We start from the raw sequence: 21505 nt of genomic DNA on the forward strand, positions 1-21505 counted from the left end.
ATGGCCATGATCTGCACTGCATCAACACAAGAGTCACAGAGCAATTTGGGACCAACAGCATCATCAAAGCCAAAGAAAGCTTGTGTTCTCACAGCAACCCAACCTATAAAGCTTCAAAGCATTCAGTTGTCAACATCAAAGCTCTGTTTTTATTTCAGTTATTTCTGCCCGAAACCTTGAAACTATCAGTCATTAAGTAACTACATTTCTCAAAAGTTATGAAAATATGTATTCATTGAGGTACATGGATCACTTTGCTGCTAAACTTTTCTTTGTGTTTTACCACTTGTTGTCAGCAATATTTGAGGATTAATAACAAGAAGAAAGTCATTCCTAGCTAGGTAGAGTGAGAGCAAGCACGCACATGCAATGGCAGCACCCGTGACCATCTCTTGGTGGAACGCAGATGCAGATGCAAATGCAGATGGAAACAAGGGATCCCAGAAATATTCTGTTTGTGTGAGAAAACTCCAAGAAATGGTGTTCGGAGTTGGGAGATGGGTACCAACCACGCACAAAGGAACAAAATGTGCCCACTCCCTAGCTGCAGGTTGTAGGTACTCATGTGTCATATGTTTATTTGCTTATATATTGTGTATATATACTCCTATGCTTGCTGCTTGCTCTGTAACGTTTACCAGCCCGAACTTTCCACCTCATGAGCATGGTGAAAACATTACTTTGGAGAGTTTGGATAAAAACATGAGCAATTTTATGGTACTTGAGTAACTACTGACAGATGCAATAATTTTAGTATAAAATTTGGTACCTCCCAATACATAGGTATCAAAAGGTATTAAAATTTTACACTGAAATTTTAGTACCTCTTGGTACCTTCTCAAGGACCATAAAATTACTCTAGAAGATGAAACTACCTTCTCTGTCAGTGCACTCAACCATTTCATGCTCAGAATACAAATAAAACTAACTACATTAATTATGTTAGAAGAAACTACACTTCTAAATGCCCAAAAAAGAACACCAGGCACAACAAGTGTAGTCACAAAACTACACTTTTACTTGCAAACTGTTATATCAAACTGTCTTTACAGAAAAGATAACTAATAGATTACTTGTACTAAACAATGTGCTACTAAGGTAAAGTCCTAGCAAACTACTACTATCTCCGTTTCATAATGTAATACTTTTTAGCATTGACTAGATTTATATAGATATTAATAAATCTAGACATATATACAAATAATATACCTTAATCAATAGATTAATCTATATATAGCTAAAACATTTTACGTTATGAAATAAAGGGAATACTTATAAATGCAGTTGTGAAACTAATACTACCTTTTTTTTGTTTTTCATTAGTAGTGCAGTTTTGTGAAGTTCACCCAGTGGACAATAATACAAAAGAACCTAAATCCACAACATGAAAGTAACATTATTACAACTCTAATTAGTAATCATCTCATTAGATTGCACACTTTCTCCCCTACTGATATATTATGCAAAACATACAAGCTATGGAAATCAAAAGGTGCAAGCATTTTGGACAGAAGGTTTATGTAAGTCATTCTTTCCCTCAAACGCTGTCCATCTGATCTTTGGATAAGCTAGCTCCAAATCCAGTTATGCTGTTTTATTCCAAGGTTCTAAAAAATGATTATATTGACAATAAAAAATAACGGTTTTTATGCTTAGCTATGACGATCGAATTGCCAGTTAAGTGGGAAAGCACAAGCATGAGCAGGGCTGACCTGCTAAATGTAAAAGGGGGAAGATTCGGCAAAAAAAAAAAACCTCTTTTGTCAGCATGCAGTACTTTCATAGAGCAGAATTGGAGGGCTTTTCTTCCGTGGGGTCAACAGATAGTTGATTAGGCCAACTGACCGTTGAAATCACAGCACTTTATCTCCATGGTCCATGTCAAAAATTCTTCAATTGTGACCCGTTCACAGTGACACTAGTCAATAAAAAATAAATATAATGTGGTCGCACATTCAAATGATCTTAATGTGCAAGAAAGAAATCACGATTAGGGGTTTAAATGATATTTTATCCACTAGGAACCCCACAAGCTAAAAGCAACCCAATCACCAGTAGAGATTTGCGGCTAGCATAAGACAGCGGTTTCATATTTGACAAAATTCAATCAAGACCACGAGCGAAATAAGGAAAAACCATAAGATATTTCGCATTTGAGTTAGTATCATATCATACGTGTCATGCCTAAAAATTCCTCACACGAATTTCTGAAATTAATTGTGTAATAAAATCACTGTCTAGGACCAGCCATGGTACACAAATAGACAATGTTGATTACATAACCATCGTTCTTAGAAACAACTGAAAATAACACACATTCTAACGAAAATACAGCGGAAAGGTAGGGTACACTAGCTCCAGCGGGTACGGCTCCAGTCCACAGGCAAACTTCGACGGCAGACCAGCTCACTCCTGATAATCACCTCCATTGGACTCAACTTCTAGCTCTGAAGGAAGAAATTGAGCAAGGCTGAGTACAAACCACCGTACTCAACAAGCAGCACGGAAAAGAGGGTAATAAATAACCTAAGCATTAACCTAGGCCTAACACTAATCAAGTTACCCCTGGTCTAGCATGAATAAAGTTGGATGAACAACGGCATAATAATAAGGATTACCCAGGAAATAATTACAGTAAATACTTCAATTAAAACAATGCATATTTGAATAAATAAAGCGAGGAATTTGCAATAATAGGTTCAATATGATCAAAGATAAGTGTCACTTGCCTTACTCTGGTCCTTGGGGAACTTCAGCGACGATCTCGAAATAAATCGGCTCTTCGGCGGGGTCCAAATCTAAGCGACAAAGCACAAAAATAAATAAAACAGACACAATTTAATGGATTCTTGACAATTTTATGAATTTAATGAAATTTGAATGGGCCTAAACGGAGACCAGATAAATTAGATATGAATTTTAGAAGTTTTCTGGTTTTATAGGGGAGGGTGGCGCGGTTAGGGCGACGAGGTGGTTGGGGACCAAGTCGGCCATGGCGACGGATCCGGCGGCGGCCGTTGCGGGCACGGCGGTTACGACAGCGACGGTGTCCGGCTCGGACACGGCGGGGAGGCGGCGCGGACTTGCGCGGCGCGGGCGCTGGCAAAGGGAGCTTGGTTGGCGGCCTAGGAGGAGGGAGGAGGGCGCGCGCGCGTGGAGGGGAGTGCCCGGCTCGGCTGGGCTGGCTGAGTGGGGAGATGGGCCGGCCCGAGAGGAAAGAAGGGAGGGGAAGGAAAGAAAGGAAGAAAAAGAGAAAGGGGAGGAAAATTGGACTTCGGCCCAATTTAAGGAGGAAGGGAAAAAGAAAGAAAAAGAAAGGAAAAAGGAAAGCCCCCACTTTTGCTGATTTTTAAATTAATTTTTGGGCAAAATTTTATACTTCTCCAATTTAAGTTTAAATCCCGTTAATCGATTTAGAACTTCGATTTAATTAAATTAATTTTTTTAGAGGGATTTTTCCTGAGTTAATTAAGCCAATTATTATTTACGAATTTCTTTTACAAATTTAGGCTTGGGATAAAACTCTGGGGTGACAGTACGGAAGGGAGGAAGAAGCACTACTGTAAAGTTTAGTTGCACTAAGAGCACTAATAGCATGTGCCTATAGAAGGCAAGCACGGGGAGGTGCAAAACGCATGGCGGTGTGGCCACCGAATTGAGCTGGGTGCTTTCCAGAGTTAATGTCCATTTCTGCTAAATTTCTTGTCTTCCATTGTGCTGGTCTGATGGTAGTATTTCTTAAGTGTTCTAATTGCATAGCTCTGTAATCCTAGTCTTGGTAATATTTGATTTCCCCTCCTTTAATCTTTCTTCATGTATCCTTTGTATTTCCTCCGTTCTATATTGCAAAACTTTTTAGTCTTTATTATATTCATCTATGTGCTAACAAGTCTAGACATATATACAAAACATATATATTGATATATGAATGAATTAGGCAAATCCAGAAAGTTTTATAATATGGAAAGGAGGGAGTATCATTACTATTGGTGTTAGACTGCTAATTTCTTGAAACTTCTTGTTAGCGTCAAGTTGAATCTGTAATTAATACTTCCAGTGTTCCAGAACAATGAAACCAACGTTCGATTCTCCGCTTAAAAACTAAACCTTACCTGTTTACAGATTGGCTGACTCTTGTTTCTTGTTCTAGTCAAGTGCAGTACCTGACGATGATTGCCAAGATTTAAGAATTAGTATCAAAAGTAACGTCAATGCATATAAATCGAAAATTTACAATCAAACATTATTCAAACTGGATTCTGGATGCATACCGCAAGACACCATGGTTCATATAGCAACGACATAAACACTCCCTCGACCCCCAGTCGATGAAAATACAAAATGAAAACCATCAACATGGAAACCACTGAAATGTTTTCAGAGAAAAATTGTATGGAAGGTCATATGATGCGATCATATAGGATTCTAAGCGCAACTGTGTAAACTCATTGTTTGTGGGATAGGGAGAAACCCCAACCCTAACACGGCCTCATGATGCAAATGTACTTTGGATTGCAATTGAACAAAATGGGCCAACATGTATGTATCCAAGGAAAGTATAGAAAAATGAAGAAAACACCACAAAGAACGGGGTAAATAAACAGCTAGGGCTAGCTATACAATTCATCTAACAATTCCCACAGTTTACACCATGGGTGTGTTCCACCACATATTATCACTCCCAGGAGGGATTTTAAGCATCAGCATAGTTCCCAAAATACGTTTTCTTGTTTCTGTTGCAAAATATTTTATACGGCACGATACAATTCTGAATATTATGAAAGTACTTTATGAGGCATAATAAGCATTTTGTTTCTATATCCAATTCAAATAGAATAGTTTCCTTCAAAAAAAATCAAATAGAATAGCTAAAGTATATAAAGTTCAATTACACCAAGAAGTAAAGGATGTCAGCAAGCTGAGCTGAACTGAGCATGAGTTGGGGATTCAAGCTTACCTCAGTTCTTGAATAGCTTCATCAATGCAATTATATAATATATTAGGATTAAATAGATAATGGTTTGGCCTTTACTCAATAAGGCAATTCAATATGAGTATATAGTAGGCTCAGATAACCTTGAGCACGAATCAATAATGTTCACTCTACAATTACCTATATATACAGTACATGTGAGTATTTGTGTCTAGTCAAGCCAAGCTGGAGCTCAGTTCACTAGGTGTTACAACTTACAAGCTTCTAAGTAGAAAGTATAGGCTAGATACAGGCTTTACTGACAAAACTGGATGGAATGGATGGCCTCAATTTAATATGCAACAGCCATGGAAATCCTATAAAATGTAGAAAAATAAACGAAGCAACCAAAATAATTTCAAGGTAAGACTTTTATACTTCTATTCTTAGCGGTTCAAAGGCCATGGCTGCAAAATAGAAAACAATGAAAAAAACTTCAAAAACAATTTTAAAATATTCAAATTCTGGCTGTGGGTGCCAACGAGCAGCCAATGAGAGTTATGGAATGCAACTATTATCACCTTTATCCGTAGCTGTAATCAAGTTGCCTTCCCAATAATCTTAAACTACTGATTTCTGATCTCCAAGAACATACAGTAAAATTCTCAGATATTACAGTGTCCTCATCTGTAAAGAGAAGAAGCACAAAAACCGTCTTTAATTTAAAATGCTAAACCATATATATGTTACAGCTATCCATCTGAAATAAAACGAATGAAAACATACTCAGTGGTACTCTGTGCCCAAATATTCAATTGGCAGTCAGATGCTTGAGAAGGCCTGTAGTTCAAGACAGCAGTGCACATTTCAAACATCACAAAAGCATTTGAATGTCCTAATAAACTGCATGCTCTAGAATTTAGCTATGTAAAATGATAGCTATATAGAAGGAACAATGTCTCATTTCAACTAAGGCTGTAGGCTGTTAAATAAAGTAAAGGTTTACACCATTTTATGAAGGTCATGGTATGATATACATAAATGGGCACAAGGTGTCTTCACAGTCTTGCAGTCCATTCATAGGATCTGACATAATAAGATTGACCAGGTAATGTTAACAGAATTCATTGTCCGGCTATTGAATGCAGTATCACCCCTGAAAACTACACTGGTAACCAGAATAAGTAGCTCAGTTAAGCATCAGTAGAATCAAATGGTATTTCATTCTTTTGTCCTGATTAAGTTCTAATATTGTATATAATATTGAATAATGTGCTTGAAACTGATCAAATTCTTTGTTTTTTCCTTGATTTTATACAACAACAATATCTTTAGACCATTAGCCACAGGACCATTATCTCTGTCCTGAATACAAGGGATCCTAGGATTTTTTGGAACAGAGGGATGATATATTTCGGGATGATATATTGGAACAGAGGGAGTACTGTGTAGAGATAACAAATGATATTTTAGATATCTAGCGCATTATCAAAAATACCATCAGCTATAACATTTCTTCCACACAAATATGATGTTGTATATACTTAGGGTCAGTAAATCAAACATTAAATTAAATATCACATTAAAAAGCTGGACCGTCATAGCCCCCATCTTTTCGCTTATGCTTGTAGGCCAAAATTTGAATTCTAAAACTTAAATTTGTCATTGGTTTTGAGATTTTTTGATTGTAGTTTATTTTTTTAACATTTGCTTTTAGATCACTAAAGACATGTATATAAAATTTTTACCCACATATTATTTTTTAATCGTTGATAAATCATTTTACTTATGCTTATTAAAAGCAAACTGAATATTTAAGTTGATCAGTTAAGGATCAGTAAATCGAGGCAGGAAAAAATCTTGTGTGTTGTATGTAACATTTAGGCCCTTTCTGGAAGTTGGGACATGAGAAACTTCCTTCCGAAATGTAAAATTCATGTCTTCCAGACAGGGCCTTAAAACTTGACTGGGAACTAGTAATAGTCCATATAATCATTAAGTAATTTGTTTGTAATTGATAAAGTTCTTTTAGGTTATTTTCTTAATTGAATGTCATCAACCATGTGACAACTACGTAAAAATATTAATGGCATTAGATATGTAGCTCTGTTTCAAAATGATCAAACATACCCCATAAAAAATGATTGAGCACACTATCAACTAATAAGATTTACTAGATAAATATGTGAAAAAAGAAACTGCAGTTCAAAACAGAAGAAACAAAAATACTTCTTCCCTTCCCTTTCATATTGTAAGATGTTTCAGCCATCTCTAGATGCATTTATTGATCAATATATATTTATATATATATATATATACCTAGATTCATTAGCATCTATATGAATCTAAAAAATACTAGAAAGTCTTACATTGTGAACGGAGGTAGTATCAAATACAAGTTCTGTGTGGTTTCAAAATAAAATATGGAAACAGGGGGTACAACGTCATATAGTAAAGTTTTACCTGCACGGCAGCAATTTACACTTGCCCATTTTCACTCCAGAATGATGAGACGGTAACAAGACCCACACAAACAGGATAATAAATTGGGGAAAAAAACCATGTCTATAGCATACAAACAGTAGTTCAACCTCAATGAAAGGCATAGCTAAAAGCCATAAATACTAAGATGAATGTTTTGTTTTTTTTTATCTTGAGTTTATAAGTCAAGGTATCGCATTCTTGTTGCATCTGGAACATGTAGAATCTAATAGTGCAAATATCTCAGCCTACCGAGTAACAGCACATTAACTGTACTGAAGCAACAAGAGGTTTATGCTATGCTGTGAAAAATAAAAATTAAATTGCCTCATTATTGAAGTTACAACTCAACCCATGGTTACAGAATCCATTGCAAGAGCTAATAAATCAGTAAAACGCTCTATTTTGCTTTCTGCCTTAGAAAAAATTGGTACATAACAAAACATCAGCATCCCTCTTGAGGGCAGCACTGTAGTCCTACAAACACTACAGGCTTTTCTACTGACTGTATAATAATTTTTTTGTAGGCTCACGAAGATATGCATCCATATCATATCCTACAAGATGCATTCTCCATGCAAGAGCTTGTGCATCCTGCCTTCTGTAACAGATACAAAGCCACCTAAGTAAGCGGTTGCCTACAGGTTGTGACAAAATGATGTGTTTACTCAATGCATACAGCATAACATCAACTGCTGCATTTAGATTTCTATCCCAACATAAGTAATTGATAAGATGGGCACAGCATGCTGGTGTGATGTCAATGCCAAACTCCTGAAGAGTATGAAAAATCTTAAGAGCATCATCACTTCTCCTTACCTGGCAAAGCCCTATCAGCCAAATGGTATAAGGGTTTGAATTAATTGAACCATATTCTTGATCTATCTTGATTAACTCCCTTACCCCATCATCCAGGGAACCATCTTCAATTTTTTCCTGGGCATTAGCAAGTGCCTCACTCTCCAGTGAGAGATTATACTTTTTGGGCAGGTAATCCAACCAGAGGTTGATTGCTTGCGACAATTTCTTCAACCTACATAGCGATCTCATCATAGAGTTGTAGATTGACAAACTAGGGGAGCTACCACTCTGCAATATATTCTGGAACAACATCATGGCATCATTTTCTCTGTATGCTCTCAACAACCCATCAATAAGAGTTCCATAAGTGACCTCATCAGGAGAAATTCCTTTGAGTTGGAGCTCTTTGAAGAGCCGTACTGCTCCATCAAGAGTCCCCACTTTACAGAGTCCATTTATCAATGTGTTATACGTGACAACATCAGGAGAAACTCCACTGTCTATTATACCCCGAAGAAGCTTGTATGCTTTTAGCACCTGGCCAGATTGGCACATATCATGAACCAGCTTACGGAGGCTCTCACTATCCCGCACCTGGCTGGCACCAAGGGTCAATCGAAAGAACAAGGAAGGATTGTTTCCCATCTCCATCTTATGGAAAAGCATACGAGCTTCATCCAGCCTGCCCTCCCTGTAGAATCCGTCAATTAGCGCATTGTACGTCATAACCGTAGGACGACAACCAAGCTCTCCCATCTCATCAAAAATCTGCATTGCCTCATCAACAAGTCCTCTCTTGCACAGTCCACATATCATGATTGTTTGTGTAGTGGAGTCAAGAACCAAGTTATTCTGCAACATCTCTGACCTCAATGTGTGAGCTCTCTCCAGATCACCGAGATCACATAGAACCTTGAGCAGTGTGTTATAACAAAAGATGTCGGGCATGAAACCTTTGCTTTTCATTACATCAAGGAATGAAAAGGCATCGTCAACTCTTCCGGCCTCTGCACAACCACGGATCATTATTGTATACAGAACGACATCTGGTGAGATGTTGCGCTCCAACATTGCCTTGTAATAGTCAAAGCCCTCATCAAAACGCCTAGCCTGGAACAAACCATCAATCAAACAGCTATACCCTTTCAACCCTAGTGCAAAGCCACCATCCTGCAGCATCAACAGCCGCTCAAATGCCTCATTGATCCTACCAACTTTGCACAGACCACTTAAGAAGGCATTGTATGTGACCTCGTCAGGCAGGCACCCCTTCTCCTTCATCGAACCCAGCAGCTGCACAGCTTCCTCAATCCTCCCTGCATTGCATAGGGACGAGATGAGGATAGTGTAGATCTTCACGTTGGGCATGATCCCCCTGTCAAGCATTTCGTCGAACATCTTGAGCGCGTCCCCCGCCATACCCTGCTTGCACAGGCCGTCCATGAGTACATTATAGGTGGCCCTGTTGGGCGCGCATCCGGCGGCGACCATCCGGTTGTACAGCGCCAGGGCGAGGAGGATGACCCCGCTGTCCACGAGGGCCTTGAGTACGGTGTTGTAGACGAAGGCGGTCGGGCGGCAGTCGAACTCATCCATCCGGGAGAAGGCCTGGACAGCCTCGGCATGGCGGCCGGCCGAGGAGTGCGCGGCGACGAGCGCCGCGAAAGCGGAAGAAGAGGCCGTGAGGCCGGCGGCGCGGGCATCGGCGAGAGCGTCGAACATGGCCTCGTCGGCATCGGAGGAGTGGCGCAGGAGGGATATGGCGTGGGCGTGGAGCGGGCGGGAGCGGAGGCGCGGTGAGAGGGAGGAGAAGAGGAAGAGGCGGAGACGGGAGGCGGCGGGGAGGGCGGCGCAGAGGAGGGCCTCGGAGACGGAGTGCGGGGTGAGGGTGGGGGAGAGGAGGGAGAGGCAGGGGAGCAGCGCGGGGAGCGAGGGCGGGAGCGTGGAGAGGAGGGCGTGGAGGGCGTCGGCGGCGTCGAGCTCGGTGGCCAGCGAAGGGGAAGATGCGGTGTGGATGCGGGTGGCGGAGGGGAGAGGGAGGAGGGAGCGTGCCGCCGCCGCACATCTCATGCGGTCATTGAGGGAAGAAGGGATAGGAGAAAGGACTCGAAGCCGCGGCGGAGATGGCGGTGGCGACGGCGACGGCAGCGGCGGCGGCGGCGGCGGCGGCGGCGGCGAGAGGAGAGAGGAGGGAGGTGAGTTTAGTTGGACTCGAGATTTGGGGATGGATCACTTCACTATTCTTTCAATTCCTTCTCTTCGTTTCTGGATCCCACACCAGTAGCTGCCTATCTTCTTATTATGCAATTCCATCTTAATTGGAATTTTATAGATAAGTATACTTATTATTTATAAGTTACAGTTTTACTTTAAACTAACCTTAGTTTTATGGTTTTATATAAACCCTAGTATGTTTTACCTATTTTGCACTTTGAACCACTCTTTCTTTTTATTTCTTATTTGCATTCGATTTTATATTGTTAACTATATTGTATTGGCCACAGTTATGTTGGTGTCATTGATGGTGCCATGGATGTCAAAGTCATTTGCATCACGTCTTTGTTGTCCATGATGTCAATGCAGGCGAGGAGCTACTAGTAGAGTGGCGCGTGGCAGGCCTGTTGTCCTAGCAATAGAGCTTAAGAGTGGACACTTCGAACAAGAGCTTGAGCTGATGCTACTCCAAACATGCCTCACATAGACTCAACATTGTCGGAGTAATAAAGACGAGGAAGAACTCAATGCGATGAATCAATAGATCACGGAGTGTGTTTACATATAGGTTGATAACCTTCCATATAGACTCAACCGATTTATAGAAATAGGATCCAGAGAATACAAAAGGTGTATCAAACCAACGTTTAGGCTAGAGCGAAAGGTAGTCCCTTGATGAAGATGTCCGCATACTACGAAGTAATGGGGACATGGAGAACATGAACAGTCCCAAGAGCGACCTTATCATGGACAAAATGCAGGTAGATCTCAATGTGTTTGATGCGTTGATGTTGCACCGGGTTCGACAAGAGGTACATGGCACTAACATTGTCGCACTAGATAACGGTAGCCTTGGAGGGAGGGGAATGTAACTCGTGCAGGAGTTGCCACAGCCAGCAGGACTCGACGATGGCATTAGCAACGGCATGATACTCAGCCTCAACACTAGACCAGGAGACTGTGTTCTTGCGCTTCGATGACCATGAGATGAGATTATCCCTAAGAAACACGGCATAGCCCGACGTAGACTTGCGTGTGTCGGGACAACCGGCCTAATCAACATCAGAGTAAGCAAGCAGATCATGAGTGCAGCAACGACTAAGGTGGAGGCCGAGATCCAAAGTACCACGAATGTAGCGCAGGATGCCTTGATCGCAGTGAGGTGAGGTTCTCGAGGATCGTGCATGTGAAGGCACTCCTGTTAAACAACATAGGCAATATCCGGTCAAGTGAAAGTGAGATATTGTAGTGCACCAGCCAAACTACGGTAGTTAGTTGGATCTGTAACAGGTTGTCCATCCGTCCTAGAGAGCTTGGTGATGGTGTCAACCGGAGTGGAGCAGGGTTTACAATCAAGCATGCCAGTACGCTCAAGAATCTGTCAACTATATTGTCGCTAACAGAGGAACAGACTACTCGGCTGTCGAGTGACAGTGATGCCTAAAAAGTGTGTCGATCACCAAGGTCCTTCATGGTGAATTCAGATTAAAGAGCAGAGATTGGTCCAACGGAGGAGAGCAGTGGTGGAGGCAGTCAAGACGATATCGTCCACATAGAGCAGCAAGTAGACAAGATTCGAGTCGCAGTGGAGGATGAAGAGTAAGGTATCCGAACCCAGTGTGACCAGAAATGCTGAAAAGCGACTGTACCACGCCTATGGGGCCTGCTTGAGTCCATATAAGGATTTTTTTCAGACGATAGACATTGTTAGGGTGACTAGGATCACTGAACCCGACCGGCTGAGTGCAATAGACAGTCTCATCAAGTGTGTCGTCAAGGAAGGCGTTCTTGATGTCGAGCTGATGAATAAGCCAGTCAACACCTTCCTAGAAGAGTGTGGCACTTCGGCTGTCGCGAGATCAATGACGGTTGTTGCGACATCGACGCCAATCCACCAGCTATTGCACAATCACGAGGCGATGCCACACATCGCCACCAGCCATCGGCCCACCGCAAGTAGAAAGCTACCCCCACACATGCCCTCACCTAAATCATACTTGAAGTTACTTTAGTAATTGACGTTGTTTACTTTTAGATTTACATCTGACCATTCGTTTTATTCAAAAAATTTGTCCAAATATGTAAAATTATAAAGAGTAAAGTACATGGCCGGTCCTTAAACTTGTGGCACGGTACCACTTAGGTCCATAAACTTAAAAAATACACGTTTAGGTCCATGAAGTTGTTTTAATGTACCATCCAGGTCCATAAACTTATTTTAATGTACCATCCAGGTCCATGAACTCGTTTTAATGTGCCATCCAGGTCCATAATTTTAGACATTAAAACGAGTTCATGGACCTAAACATGCATTTTCTAAATTTATGGACCTAACTGTTACCACGCCATAAGTTTAAGGACCGGCTATGTACTTTACTCAATTATAAATCATACTTGAACTTACTTCACAAATCATAACAAAACACTCAATAATTATATATTTTTTTTGAATAAGACGAAGTGCTAAACATAGATCCAAAAGTAAATGATGTCAATTAAAAAATGGAGGAAGTACTTTTTTAAAACAAGTTTATGATATAATATTCTTGAATTCTCTTTGCATAAAGATCAAATTCTCTTTGTTCCCATTATTCAACTTTTACATTGGTAAAGACATTATCGATTATTACAACCTTAGGATATGGTAAATGGATTATTCTTTTTATTTTACAATGATACATGTCGGAGAGGACTAACATAGTTTGTAATACATAGGTCATAGCATATATATCTTCCATCACAACAACCGATACCATTCACTGTCAACACCATAAACATTTGTTACTTGATGAGAATGCACCTTGCTGGGGAGCCTTCAGAACCACGCAACCTTAGTGGCAAGCAATGTAAGGTGTATATTCCTGGAGTAACATGCTCTAAATTTAAGGCTTCCACGAGTATGACTTTCTGAATGAAACAATAAAAAATTGCAAATAATATGGATATTATTATGTTCAAAAGTAATCTACATTTCAAGAATGTATGAATTGGAACCTACAAGAATTCTATATCAGTTGCAATAGAATTTGTTTGAGACACTTCCAAATTACATCACTTCACTACAATAAGGAAATTTCAATTATAGTAGATAAATAATGACATCCATATTTCAAAAAATTAGGTTGAACCAATGATAATGGAAGATGAATACAATATTTTTAATTTGCAAATTCATATCAGAATAATCATTTAATTTTTTGTTGAATTGGGATTTTCGTTATTACTACATGTCAAAATTTTCCAAATATTGTGAACAAGATGTATTAATAAGAATGGTTGTCTTTTAGTTTTCTTTGCATATTCGTCATACTTCTCTGTAATATCATTTGGGGAGATTTTCTCAATTGCAGCACAGACATCATGTGAGTTGGAAAATAACATTGATGTGTCATTACCATGAAGGCCTACAACCTATATTTCATACTCTCATTGAATGCTTGTTGTCCAGTTTAGACATATCAATATTGTTATAGAGAACAAGTGAGCTTCTTTAAATTGCACATCAGTGGTATTTTTTTTCTAGAATCATTGTGCCAACCAATTAATATTAAGATTTGTCTCTCTTCAGTAGATATAGATATCCATCCATATTCACAAAATAATCACAACATTGAAATTGGTAAAATATGTACAAAGATGGAATACCAACACCTGACAAACCAGTTGATGAATTGTTCTAAAGGAATTGATTGGATGATGGAGAATGTAATTTAGGGAATTATGAAGAAACATGAAAATAGAAAATAAATTTGAGTGATAAACATATTTGTCTTGTTTTAGGAATGATACAGAAGGGTACATAAATGTCATGCAAAGTAAAAGTTACATCCCTTAGAAAAGGTAAAAGTGGTCAATTGAAGCAAGTTGGTAACGCAAGTAATAATCTTAGTTGCTAAAACTAGTTTGCATTGCATGAAAAATCTTACTCTTTTTTCAAGAAAAACTAAATGAGCTGGAATGCATTCATCAAACGCTCCCACAGACAGGTAGTCAACCCCTGCATGAAGTAAGATGTTAGTCTTAAGGAAACAAGGCTGAAAGGGCACAATAAGATAATACGAAAAACATAGGTTAAAATTGTAAACTTAAAATAACTTACTTTTTATTACCATGTATTATTTATAACAATACTATAATAACAAATGACATATATTAAAAGAACCATCATAGTTCAATATCTAAAGTAATCAACTCGGTTCAACTTACCAACTAGTCTAATGTCACTATTATCAATCAACCATTGAGCACCGTCCTTCATAAAACCGAGATAACTTGTATCAAATTCTTTCTTCCACATAAGCTTCCTATGAAACAAAAATGACTAACATATATTATTTGTTGAGCATAAACTTGACTCAAATGCCATGTACTTGAATGTTAGTGCCAAAGTAATAACAACAAACTCAAATAAACCAATCCAAAGTACTACATTCTATGCTCTCTTAAATAAGCTATATATATATATATATATATATATATATATATATATATATATATATATATATATATATCAGATGGCTGATGTTTCCTTCAAGATTTTGTTTATGAAATACTCATTGTATTTTTATCATTTGACATAAGTTGAGTTCTAAAAATCATTATGCAAATATATGCGAAGCAAATATACTTTAAATGCGTAAACGATATGAGATTATGACATACCTATCTGTATTTAAAGTTCGAAAGAGCACACGTCGAACTCCTTTAGGAATATGCAAAGATTCCATGACATTAGCTGCAAGAACACGATAGGACACTCTATAAGTGTTTTCATGAGTATATGTACTAAAACCATCAGAATGGCTTCAAAACAACGTTGGTTGCATATTATTTGATGGATAACAATTGCACTTCACAGTTAGTATGTATATTTCATGGTAAAATCTAACATAAGTAATGTTATATGGGATATCATCTGTTATGGACAAGAAAGAGAAAATGTTATATATTGTGCAATTGCTTATTCTATAAACTCTTATGTAACACCCCAGTCACACAAAGCCCAGTCTACACATTGAGTGGACATTCTTTACTGCATATGAAAATTATATTTGATAAGTGATGACATATGTCCTACTGTGTGTTGTGTATACATATACTTTACCTACGATTCCTGCAAACCCTTGGCTAAATTCTAATGGTGTAAAACTATTTGTGCTAAAGAAATACTAAATACTACCCATAAAATAGAATAGTAAAAATATAGTTGGTGTTAAATTTATATTTTTAATTGTAAAAGATAACATAGGAACATATATATATAAAGTTCATATGAGAGGTATTTAGAACAATTTCAAGGTGGATGTTGTCTTTCAACCCTATAGGAGGTCAACATCATAGCTAGGTTTCTTTTTTTGCGCCATCAACTAGGAGTCCACTTCTACGGAGTTCATGGTACATCTGACCTACAACTATATCTCTGAGGGTGAGGTCTTCACAAAGATAGTGAACATCTTCTTCTTGAACTATACTCTCAATGTAACTGAGGTTTACAAGATTTGCTATGACGGCTTTAACCTCTCGTGTGTAGAGGACCCTATCAGGTATGCCCCTTATTCTTTTTGCACTCAATTATGTTTAGATTGCTCGCTTCGATAGTAGAATGGATTTGTTCATCATCTTGAGGAAAAATGCCTTCATATCGATTATATTGGTCAACTTCGGTAGGAATATCATGCGGTGCTGCTAATTTACTTCATTGTTTGCCTTCATCTCAACCCTACTGTGAGGCCCCTTTATGGTTAGTGTGAATGCATAATCAATCCTCCGACGGATTCATGCAGCTAGATTTTGGCAGTGAAGGCAAGCAAAGGAAAAAAAACCATTTGTTTTTTCTTGTTCTTTTCAAGTCCTTTCATTAAAAGTGTTGCTAAAATGTGTAATTTGCCCGCTATCGAGGGGCTTCTCTGCAAAACTGGTTGTATGCCCGTTATTTGTGCTCTTGGCACTGTACCAGCTAATGTAGGATTGTTGTTGTATCTCATGACTAATATCGAAAATGAACAATGGTCTGGTGGTGATATTTTTGATGATGTGATTGCATATGATCGCAGCTAATGGGTCTACTAATATTCAGAATACAGGATAGGATCAAGGAGTTGGATGGCTCATAAAAGAGGAATTCTTTTAAGATATTCTTTAATGATTATGAGTTATCTGTAGCTTTCAATCAAATGGACCTGATTTTATTATACTACACTGACTGACTGACAGTATGTGTTGTAGATTTATAGTGGTTAACTTGAAACTAAAATATATAACATTACAATAAATTTGTATATCATATACTATGTTAAAATAGATAATATTATAAATAATCTTACCTAAAGTTTTAAATAAAATATTTAATATACTTAAAATACATGGTTATACACTACTAACGCTGCAAGGGTACTGTAACACTGCCTAGAAAAGAGACCTTTAGTTACCATATAGCTGCTACGAAGTGACATATTGCTGAATTAAAATTAGTGACAATTTGCGAGTCAAATTATTACAATCTAACAAATAAAAAAATCATAGGTGAGGGTCATGTAGGATGAGTATGTGATTTTGGAATGATGCAATTACCTGTTATGTTATTATCCTAGGAACATCAACCAATAACGCTGGTCCTGCAGTCAGAAGCGACAGAAAAAAAAACGATTATCAGTCAGAAGCTATGAAAAAAGAAAGGCGAATGTTTATCTGATTTTTTATAGTTATTTAATAATATAAATTATAAATGATCAATTTATTTCGTATACTTTTTTAAAAAAAAATACAGTGCCGATGCTGCAAAAGAACAAGCTACGTAAAAAAAACACCGCCAGAATATAATTTGGCGGCAGGTGTTAAAGTTGGGGAAAAGAAAATTTTTAGGTATCACGTTAGACGTTTAACCAAATATCGGTGGGGTTTTCTGACACGAATGAAAAAACGAATTTCACGACTCAAGTAAAAACCGCGAGATGAATCTTTTTGAAACTAATTAATCCGTCGTTGGTACATGTGGATTACTGTAACACTTATGGCTAATTATGGACTAATTAGATAAAAGTTTCGTCTCAAGATTTCTTTTATAACTATGTAATTAGTTTTTTTCACCTATGTTTAATGCTCTATTTAGGTATCGAAAGATTGGATGTAATATTTTTTTGGAAAATTTTTAGGAACGAAAGCAAGGTTGAGTGGTACCGTTGAGGAGGGCGAGGTCGAGAGTGTCGACGTCGAAGCCGGCGTGGTAGTAGTGGTCAAAGACATGGCCGGGCGCGTCGACGTGCGTGCCGGAGTGCGGAGCTCGGAAGTTGGCGATGTCGGAGGCGTTGCGCATGGACCTCACCAGCCGGAGGAACTCGCCGGTGCCGCCCGCCGACTCCCACGCGGGCATCTCCTCCCGGTTGTAGTGGCTGATGTCGATGATCCGCCCACCGTCGAACTCCTCTCGCCTCTCCGCCACCTCCTCCGTCGCGTCGCAGCAGCAGCAGGAACAACGACGGCGTGAGCGCCATGGAACTAATTGAACTTGTAGACTAGCAGCCTCAGACTTTTCATGTGCGGTGCAGCTAATCACTTGAAGACACGCCGTGGGATAGAGACACGAGTACTGGGCAATTGATTGATTGATTGAGGGCAAGCAACACCGTAGTCGAGTGCTACCTCCATCCCATATGTTCATCTCATATATCTGTATTTATGGATTTATATGGGCAACACTTTCGTTTTATTTAAAAGTTTTATAAAAAAGTAAAATATAATCACACATAAAATATTATTTATGTCTTATCATATAATAACAATAAAAATAGTAATTATATTTTTTAAATAAAACAAACAATCAAATATTGAACATAAACAGTATAAAAATACACTTATTATTGGACGAAGGGATACTAATTACCTACACTAACTTTTTTTAAGAATTTATCTTTGTCTTACAAAGAGTGCATTTATACAGTGGCAATTATTTTATCCGTCATCTTATATTCATTTTATCCCAATTCCCAACTTACGTCTCCCTCCATACAATCTTCTTATTTAATAACATATATTTAAGTTATTTTGTCGTTAAAATGTATTTATATTTACATTGGGACGACGGTATTACTGTTTTCAGCATCATCGCTTACGATCATAATGCCCTTTCCGCCTCTTACGGTCTGTCTGGTAGCTTATAGGTCGTATCTCAAATTTAAATTTTAAAATTAGTTACCTTTACCCCTTTTTTCGATTTTAAAATTACCCCTTTGTAGCTGAATTCAGGGGAGACCTATTATGGTATGGTTGCATACGTGTATTTTTGATTTTTTTTTTGACTATTTTGGTGGCTGCTTGTAATAATAATTAAATAAATGGAAATTTGAGCCACCCAAAGAGGAAAGAGCACGCGTCCTTCTTACCGGACTGCAATGCACGCTGCCATTTCACGGTCATCTTTTCTCATATTAAAAAAAGCAAACAACGTATTTGCAAACGAAAAATAATTTACGAATAAAACTTTTATATATGTGTTCATAGCGATCTAAGAGCCAAAGCTGAAAAATAAACTTCAATAAAAAAAATCTCAAAATCAACTCCGACTTTAAAAGTTGAAAATTTAAATTTTAGGTTATAAGCCCAACCCAAAGCCAAAAGATTGAGGTGACTCTCTTAATTCTTGCATATCTTATCCAAGTATAATAAATGATTTTGAAGATGATCTAGACAAATATTTGTTTAGATGTAAGCATAAGGGATTAATCATCGGTATCGTCCAAGTGGTTTCACACTCATTGATTCCCAACACATCTCTCCCCGGCCATGCCTCGCACATTGATCTATGGAAATTAGGCGTGTTTCCCTTCTTCTATTGTTGGTCTCAAGATAGTCCTGATGACAACACAAATCAATGTTGGCATTGCTGGCCTCACTACTTATGGCGAGGCGTCATTGCTGTATTGCCCCTTCGGGAGTAGATCTAGGTGGTGTCACCACTCACCCCATCACGACCTTCATTTCACCATCATCGGTCTGCTGCATCCTCCTTCTCTATTGGCTTTTGCTCAGAGCACCACCCCCAAGATTCGCTCATCCTCCACGATTGCTATAGTAGTCTCCACCGAGAGACATGGGAAGATAAAAGCAAGAAAGAGAGACAAAAAGATGAGATGTTATGGATATTTTTATTTTTGCTTACTAGGTTGCCATTTTGGTGCCATGTGTGCGAGGTTGAGTCGAAAAAACATAAAAAGAGTGTCATTCAGGTGTTATTCATTGACGCTAAAAGTTGGATGTGTTAAATGTCTAGTTTTCTGGTTGTCGATGATGTGGGGATGGGTTTCCCCGTTGCATGGTTTGTGATGCCTCTGGGCATAAAAAAGGGTCCAATTAAGCTATGCCAGTTAGACAAAACCAAAGAGGGTCGACCCCTCTGTGAGAGGCCTAACGCCGTTGGCCTTCAAAAGATTACTAGTGTTGGGGTGTGTGAGAGGCCTCTTGAGGGAAGGGTTTAGAGCGTTGGCTCCTTCTCCCTGTCACATTTAATGTAGGACAGTCTAACATCGAACATGCGCTGTGGATTGGCAGGTGTTGCCCCACGTTCTGGCATTAATTGGGACAAGAGAGGCAACTATCGTTCTGAGAGCAAGCACATAAGAGAATGAAGATGTGCCCTGCCTTGTCTCATCCATCATATAAAATGCTCCGGTTATTATCCACGCACAAGGAACGACCAACCACTGCAGGGTCCCTCCAACAAGTAGCCCTCCCCCCAGCTAGGACTTCTGAGCCACAAGTCTTTTAACGACCGATGGCTAAACCTATTCTCTTTATCAAGCAGCTTGTGCATGGATCATGTCGGTCCCGACAAACATCACACACATCTGACACCAATTGTCCCACATCGCCGCCTAGCAATAAGACTGGGGCACACCAATTAATGGCTCCCCTAGGAGGCAAAATCAGCATTAATTAGGTTCCTCTAGTCGTTCCTCCTCCTTTGGCACTATCATATCCCCTTAAAACTATAAAAGGATGATCGTGCCAGAAAGAGGGAGACCAGATCCCGCGCATGTAAACAAACACCAAACCATAAGAACATCACGGGAGTAGAGTATTACGCATTCATGCAGCCCAAACCTGTATACTCACTTTGCCTCAACCTTTATTGAAGTCGTGAGATCTTTCCCCCAAAAAGAGGTCCCTATGACCCTTCGCTGAAGGAGAATGCCCTCTAACATGGTTTATAGGAGTAATTTGTCCCGTTATAAAAGTTTAGGCAGTAGTTGAGGCATAATATTGTGCATCGTTATGTCATTTATAGATTTGAGTGGAATAGAATTTCATGTTCCCATATATTTTGTACGTAATCAAACTTTTATCTTATCTTTCCAAATTTAAATTATTTTATTTGGCAACGAAGTGAATAAACATAAATCAAATGAAACCACCATGGTAGCAAGTAGGGTTGCTTGGAAATATACCACGAGGCGGGGCGAGGGCGGGGTTACTGGAACATCCCTGGCCCCGGCCCCAAATTGGAACCCAGGGGAAATTTGGTCCCCGGCCTCGAACGGGCCCCCGGATTCCCCAACATCCACAAAGTTTTAAAGTTCCAAGTGTTTGATTGCCATAAGAAAATGCTAGATAAGACAAATCTCAGATAGAACAGATAACTAAAGCAAATCTCAATGTATGGACTCACAAAGATCGGTGTTGGGAGAAGGCCGGCGGTGTCGGGCATTAGGCGGAGCCCAATGACATCAGGCCGAGGCGGCGGGCGTCGGGCGGTGGGCATAGGGAGGAGCCATGATGGCATTGGGACTTGGGCATCAGGCGGAGGCAAGCTGTTGTGGCATCAGGCAATGAGTTGAGCAGTGATGTCGAGCAACAAGCCACATGGAGGAGTGCAACGTCGAGGCATTGGTGGGCAACGACGGAGACGGAGGGCAGGCGACAAAGGGTGGACTGGAGGTGGTGGCATGACACAGACATGAGGAGTGAACCTGTGAGGCTGAGGTAGTGAGGGACTAAGAGGGTGTCGATCTATTGACGACAAATAGGCCTAAGATTTGCTAATTGCCAATTTTTGGCCTAACCCAACTATTTCTGTGTTTGCAAGAATTCACGACCCCATGGAGA

General features: G+C 39.3%; 2 protein-coding genes and 2 long non-coding RNA genes across 4 annotated transcripts; all 4 read right to left on the bottom strand.

Moving 5' to 3' along the window:
- Nucleotides 1-2778: 2778 nt before the first annotated feature.
- Nucleotides 2779-4802, bottom strand: LOC121055396. Its single transcript, XR_005812525.1, has 3 exons — nucleotides 4272-4802; nucleotides 4113-4163; nucleotides 2779-2798 (listed from the first exon to the last, which is right to left on the bottom strand). It is a non-coding gene; the product is annotated as an uncharacterized LOC121055396 (long non-coding RNA).
- A 208-nt stretch (nucleotides 4803-5010) lies between these two features.
- Nucleotides 5011-6181, bottom strand: LOC107304977. Its single transcript, XR_001551034.2, has 3 exons — nucleotides 5699-6181; nucleotides 5494-5599; nucleotides 5011-5379 (listed from the first exon to the last, which is right to left on the bottom strand). It is a non-coding gene; the product is annotated as an uncharacterized LOC107304977 (long non-coding RNA).
- A 1520-nt stretch (nucleotides 6182-7701) lies between these two features.
- Nucleotides 7702-10441, bottom strand: LOC102699618 (pentatricopeptide repeat-containing protein At1g79540). The gene has a single exon (XM_006660355.2). It carries the CDS (start codon nucleotides 10262-10264, stop codon nucleotides 7892-7894), a length of 2373 nt encoding a protein of 790 aa, XP_006660418.1. The 5' UTR covers nucleotides 10265-10441; the 3' UTR covers nucleotides 7702-7891.
- Nucleotides 10442-13050: 2609 nt separating this feature from the next.
- On the bottom strand, nucleotides 13051-18065 carry LOC102717649 (cyclase-like protein 4). Its single transcript, XM_015840779.1, is given in 7 exon segments — nucleotides 13051-13315; nucleotides 14335-14405; nucleotides 14615-14712; nucleotides 15071-15143; nucleotides 16979-16996; nucleotides 16999-17022; nucleotides 17585-18065. Coding segments are annotated over 7 exon segments (891 nt in total). The 3' UTR covers nucleotides 13051-13189.
- Between the last annotated feature and the right edge of the window lie 3440 nt (nucleotides 18066-21505).

The sequence above is a fragment of the Oryza brachyantha genome, chromosome 9, assembly GCF_000231095.2.
Source record: "Oryza brachyantha chromosome 9, ObraRS2, whole genome shotgun sequence".
NCBI lineage: Eukaryota > Viridiplantae > Streptophyta > Magnoliopsida > Poales > Poaceae > Oryza > Oryza brachyantha.